The 6,005-nt window shown below is 46.8% G+C and overlaps 1 protein-coding gene across 1 annotated transcript in view; it reads right to left on the bottom strand.

The window, feature by feature from the left end:
* Window positions 1–5,212, bottom strand: part of CEP57 (centrosomal protein 57) — a 42,493-nt gene extending 37,281 nt beyond the window's left edge. Inside the window, exon 1 of the mRNA XM_027979151.2 lies at window positions 4,955–5,212. Within this exon, the coding sequence (XP_027834952.1) occupies window positions 4,955–4,999 (45 nt within the window). The 5' untranslated portion in view covers window positions 5,000–5,212. The remainder of the gene's footprint in view (window positions 1–4,954) is intronic.
* Window positions 5,213–6,005: the final 793 nt, after the last annotated feature.

Genomic DNA, 6,005 nt, shown 5'->3' on the forward strand with positions numbered 1-6,005 from the left:
TTTTGAGACATAGAGACTTCCAAATTAGACATTTTGATTTAAAACATCAAGTTAAAAGAGTTACACTTTGATGTGTAAAGCATTCTAGATATTATTAAGAGCACTCTGGAAGCTGAGAATCCACTTAAAGCTGAGCTTAGATATAAAAATATATGTTTCCTATTAAAAACTCTATAGAACTGTCCCTTGGAGAAAGAAATGACAACCCACTCCAGTATTCTTGCCTGGAGAATCCCATGGTGGAGGAGCCCGGCAGGCTACAGTCCACGGGCTCGCAAAAAGTCGGACACAACTGAGCCACTTTACTATCACTTTCAGGATTTCTGTCCAGGTTACCTTAAAATACTAAGGGTTGACCACACCAGTAACTACTTTGACTAGATGGCCTTGGCAGACTTCAGTTCAAGTCAATATTTATAGGCATTTTCCTTTCTCAGTCTCCAAATGATGTTTTGAGAGTGGTGAAAAACACTTCTCTCCTAGTATTATTTATTTTTTCTCCCAATAAAATTCAATCACAACTCCTATACAATCTCAAAACCAGTATCAGAGAAAACTAACCAATCTAATCACAAGGACCACAGCCTTATCTAACTCAATGAAACTATGAGCCATGCCGTGTAGGGCCATCCGAGATAGGTCACAGTGGAGAGTTCTGACAAAATGTGGTCCACTGGAGAAGAGAATGGCAAACCACTTCAGTATTCTTGTCTTGAGAACCCCACGAACAATATGAAAAGACAAACAGACAGGACACTGAAAGATGAACTCCCCAGGCAGTAGGTGCCCAATATGCTACTGGAGATCAGTGGAGAAATAACTCCACAAAGATGAGAGCCAAAGCAATGAAGAGATGGAACCAAAGCAAAAACAACACCCAGTTGTGGATGTGACTGGTGATGGAAGCAAGGTTCGATGTTGTAAAGACCACTATAGCATAGGGTCCTGGAATGTTAGGTCCATGAATCAAGGCAAATTGGAAGTGGTCAAACAGGAGATGGCAAGAGTGAACGTCGACATTTCAGGAATCAGCGAACTAAAATGGACTGGAATGGGTGAATTTAACTCAGATGACCGTTGTATCTACTACTGCGGGCAAGAATCCCTTACAAGAAACCGAGTAGCCATCATAGTCAACAAGAGTCTGACATGCAGTAGTACCTGGATGCAATCTCAAAAACGACAGAATGATCTCTGTTTCCAAGGAAAACCATTCAGTATCACAGTAATCCAAGTCTATGCCCCGACCAGTAATGCTGAAGCAGTTGAAGATGAACAGACTTAACTAACACCCAAAAAAGACGTCCTTTTCATTACAAGTGACTGGAATGCAAAAGTAGGAAGTCAAGAAATACCTGCAATAACAGGCAAATTTGGCCTTGGAGTACAGAATGAAGTAGAGCAACGGCTAATAGAGTTTTGCCAAGAGAACACACTGGTCACAGCAAACACCCTCTTCCAACAACACAAGAGAAGACTCTACACATGGACATCACCAGAAATCAGATTGATTATATTCTTTGCAGCTGAAGATGGAGAAGCTCTATACAGTTGGCAAAAACAAGACCAGGAGCTGACTGTGGCTCAGATCATGCACTCCTTAATGCCAAATTCAGACTTAAATTGAAAAAAGTAGGGAAAACCACCAGACCTTTCAGGTATGACTTAAATCCCTTATGATTATACAGTGGAAGTGAGAATTATATTTAAGGGACTAGATCTGATAGAGAAGCGAAAAGCAAAGGAGAAAAGGAAAGATACATCCATTTGAATGCAGAGTTCCAAGGAATAGCAAGGCGAGATAAGAAAGCCTTCCTCAGTGATCAGTGCAAAGAAATAGAAAAACACAAAAGAATGGGAAAGACTAGAGTTCTCTTCAAGAAAATTAGAGGTGCCAAGGGAACATTTCATGCAAAGATGGGCTCAATAAAGGACAGAAATAGTATGAACCTAACAGAAGCAGAAGATATTAAGAAGAAGTGGCAAGAATACATAGAAAAACCGTACAAAAAAGATCTTCATGACCCAGATAATCATGATGGTGTGATCACTCACCTAGAGCCAGACATCCTGGAATGTGAAGTCAAGGGGGCCTGTGGAGGTGATGGAATTCCAGCTGAGCTATTTCAAATCCTAAAAGATGATGCTGTCAAAGTGTTGCACTCAATATGCCAGCAAATTTAGAAAACTCAGCAGTGGCCACAGGACTGGAAAAGGTCAGTTTTCATTCCAATCCCAAAGAAAGGCAATGCCAAAGAATGCTCAAACTACTACACAATTGCACTCATCTCACATGCTAGCAAAATAATACTCAAAATTCTCCAAGCTAGGCTTCAACAATACGTGAACCATGAACTTCCAAATGTTCAAGCTGGATTTTAGAAAAGGCAGAAGAACCAGAGATCAAATTGCCAACATCTGCTGGATCATTGAAAAAGCAAGGAAGTTCCAGAAAAACATCTATTTCTGCTTTACTGACTATGCCAAAGCCTTTGACTGTGTAGATTACAATAAACTGTGGAAAATTCTGAAAGAGATGGGAATACCACCTGACCTGCCTCTCAGAAATCTGTATGCAGGTCAGGAAGCAACAGTTAGAACCAGACTTGGAACAACAGACTGGTTCCAAATAGGTAAAGGAGTACTCAAGGCTGTATATTGTCACCTTGCTTATTTAACTTATATGCAAACTGCATCATGAGAGACGCTGGGCTGGAAGAAACACAAGCTGGAATCGAGATTGCCAGGAGAAATATCAATAACCTCAGATATGCAGATGACACCACTCTTATGGCAGAAAGTGAAGAGGAACCTCTTGATGAAAGGAAGCCTCTTGATGAAAGTGAAAGAGGAGAGTGAAAAAGTTGGCTTAAAGCTCAACATTCAGAAAACTAACATCATGGCATGTGGTCCCATCTCTTCATGGCAAATAGATGGGAAAATAGTGACAGACTTTATTTTGGGGGGCTCCAAAATCACTGCAGCTGGTCTCTGCAGCCATGTAATTAAAAGATGCTTACTCCTTGGCAGGAAAGTTATGACCAACCCAGACAGCATATTAAGAAGCAGACATTACTTTGCCACCAAAGGTCCATCTAGTCAAGGCTATGGTTTTTCCAGTAGTCATGTATGGATGTGAGAGTTGGACTATAAAGAAATCCGAGCACCAAAGAACTGATGCTGTTGAACTGTGGTGTTGGAGAAGACGCTTGAGAGTCCCTTGGACTGCAAAGAGATCCAACCAGTCCATGCTACAATCAGTCCTGAATGTTTACTGGAAGGACTGATGTTGGAGTTGAAATTCTAGTACTTTGGCCATGTGATGAGAAGAGGTGACTCGTTTGAAAAGACCCTGATGCTGGGAAAGACTGAATGTGGGAGAAAAAGGGACAACAGTAGATAAGATGGTTGGATGGCATTACCAACTCAATGGACATGAGTTTGGGTAAACTCCAGGAGCTGGTGATGGACAGGGAGTTCTGGTGTGCTGCAGCCCATGGGGTCGCAAACAGTTGGACACTACTGAGTGACTGAACTGAACTGCCTGAAATAATCTCATCCATCTACTTACACTTAATAGGCTAAGCTTGTCTTTTATCTTCCCTTTCACTGACTTAGTTCCTGGATAACTCCAGTTGTTACCTTCCTTTTTTCCTGTTAATATTCTCTGACCTCTCCACACACTTTGCTACCTTCATTGTGCTGAAACCCTGAGTATCACTTCTAGCCTCAGCAAAACAAATTTTAGCAACAGTCACCAAAAGGTAAAACTGGGAAAAGGTGTATTTTCGCCAAGGTGATTCTGCTGTTACTGTTTCCCTAAATTTTTCCCCATTAACTTCTATGACAATCTTACCCTAATATTCTTCCTCTTTTCTCATATTTTAACAATTCACATAGCCGAACTCTACCTTCACACTACCTCTGCCTATTTCAAATTATTTCAAGTTTTCTGAAAGCACTTGTCTTGGCACATATTCCAAATTGCCTGTGGTGCCTTTTTCTCCTCCCTTTTCGTCTCCTGGGACAAGCATTTCCTATTCCTTCACCACTCAGCTAGTTCCATCTTCCCTACCCCAAGAACTGCTAATCACTTTCAAGTATGTTCTTCTAGCAGGGTGGTATTTATCAAACGGTACTGTGTAACAACCTAATTACGTGTAGCTTCTCTTCAATGCTTTCTTCCTTAGTAGCAAGGATTCTCCCCTATTCATCTGTGTAATCCTAGAGCCTTGTCTGTATGCCACTCAGGTTTGCTAGACGAAGAGCTAATGGCTCCAACTTGAGCTTCTTCACATTCATTTACTGCCTATCTACTCCCAATGGGAAGGGTCCCGCTCCAACAAAATACTAATACCTTAACAGGCTAGCGATTCTTCTAGAGGTCAATACAGTACTTAACATCAGCTCTTCCTGCTTATTTGCAACCTGGGGTCACTGTAATATAGTGGAAGCGGGAAGAGCGCCCGCGCGCTCGGGGTAGGCTAAGCACAAATTGAAGTTACTGGGAGGAAAGGAGGAGGCACTGAAGGCAAAGAAATCCGCAGAAGCACTCGACTGCGTGCAACTCAACATCTGCCAATCAAGCCGACTAACTAGAGCGCCCACTTGGTCTCGGAGAGTTTTCAAGAGGGGCCGTTACACCCACGTGACCCGGGAACGCGGTTTTCGCGGGCCAAGGTGTAGGTAGCCATCCCTGCGAGTCCAGGCAACGTTCTGCAAACCAGAGCCGCTACGCCGAAAGGTGGCAGGGAGAGACAGACCTGGGCCGTCTCAATTGCAGGGTGCAGCCTCAAACGAAGCAGTGGGCGACGAGGCAGCAACCGGGCCACCTAGGCGTACCCCGCGGCTCCCCAGGACTGGGGCGGGACCGAGAGCCCTCTGAAAAGTGAGATAATGCACAGGGGGCGCCGGGACCGACTCACGGTCTGTTCGGAGGTCTACGGCTTCTTACCGAGAACTGAGAAGCCGAAGTCTCAGAGACCGATGCTGCCGCCATCTTCCAGCCCGCCCAGGGGAGCTCCGCAGCCCCAGTACGCTCCGGGTTCGCGTGGCTGTTCTTCAAGATTCGGAAGCCGCCCGCCAGGGGCGACTCTGAGCCGAACCCCTGATGGAAGGGGCTAGGGTGCTGGTGCCGGGTCTGGAAACCCCTGCCACACACCCCCAGCGGGACGCCCACGCTCGGAGCACACACGGAAGGACCACACGCCCTAACGGACGTCCTGAGCAGCCAATCAAAAGAGCAGGCGTCTTCCGGTGGCGGGAGAACCCGCCTCTTCCCTCGGTGACGTCACAAGGTAGCTCGTTGCCGGCGGAGCCCCGCCGGGACGCGGCGGGCGACCGGGCGGCGCTCCTCCGCAGAGGCGGGCCTTCTCGAGGGGGAAACCTGAGCCAGGGGTTTTGGTTTCTCCAGTGGCGAGTGAGTCGAATGGGATAAAATAAAGCCGAATTCGAAGCTCAAAGCCCTCCATCACTTCCCTCGGGCTAAACGCCGGAGAGAGCTTGAGTTTGACCCGGGGACGCCTCTCCAGGTGAGGTACTTCCCTTTCGGCCAATAACAAATAGGATAAGGAGGGGCCTAGAGATTTGGTCCAATGGAAGTCAAGGGGAGAGGAAAAAAAAAAAAGAGTCGGGGCAGAGAGTAAACCTCCACGAACAACTGCCCAATTAGATTGGGAGCTCCCACGCAAACCTGGGACTGGCTGCTGGAAATAGCCGCGACCGGGGCCTCGGGGCGGGGCGAGTTTAAAGCTGCTTTCGCGCGCTGAGGGCGTCTGACTGTTATTGGCCGGCGACGTCCTCCCTTTGTGGGCGCGCCCGGCGTAGCGGGCGTCAAAAGCTAGGCGGGGCGGCTGAGTGACGCAGTCGCCGCCTCAGCCAATCAGGGGTGGGGAAGGGGAGGCCGAGGAGGAAGCGGATCTGCCGCCGCGCAGCTAAACCGCAGCGAAACTCCCCGCTTCGTCTCCCTCCGCCGCTCTCGGGGCCTAAGCGGGAGCGGCTGGGAC

This window comes from Ovis aries, chromosome 15 (assembly GCF_016772045.2).
Source record: "Ovis aries strain OAR_USU_Benz2616 breed Rambouillet chromosome 15, ARS-UI_Ramb_v3.0, whole genome shotgun sequence".
Lineage (NCBI taxonomy): Eukaryota > Metazoa > Chordata > Mammalia > Artiodactyla > Bovidae > Ovis > Ovis aries.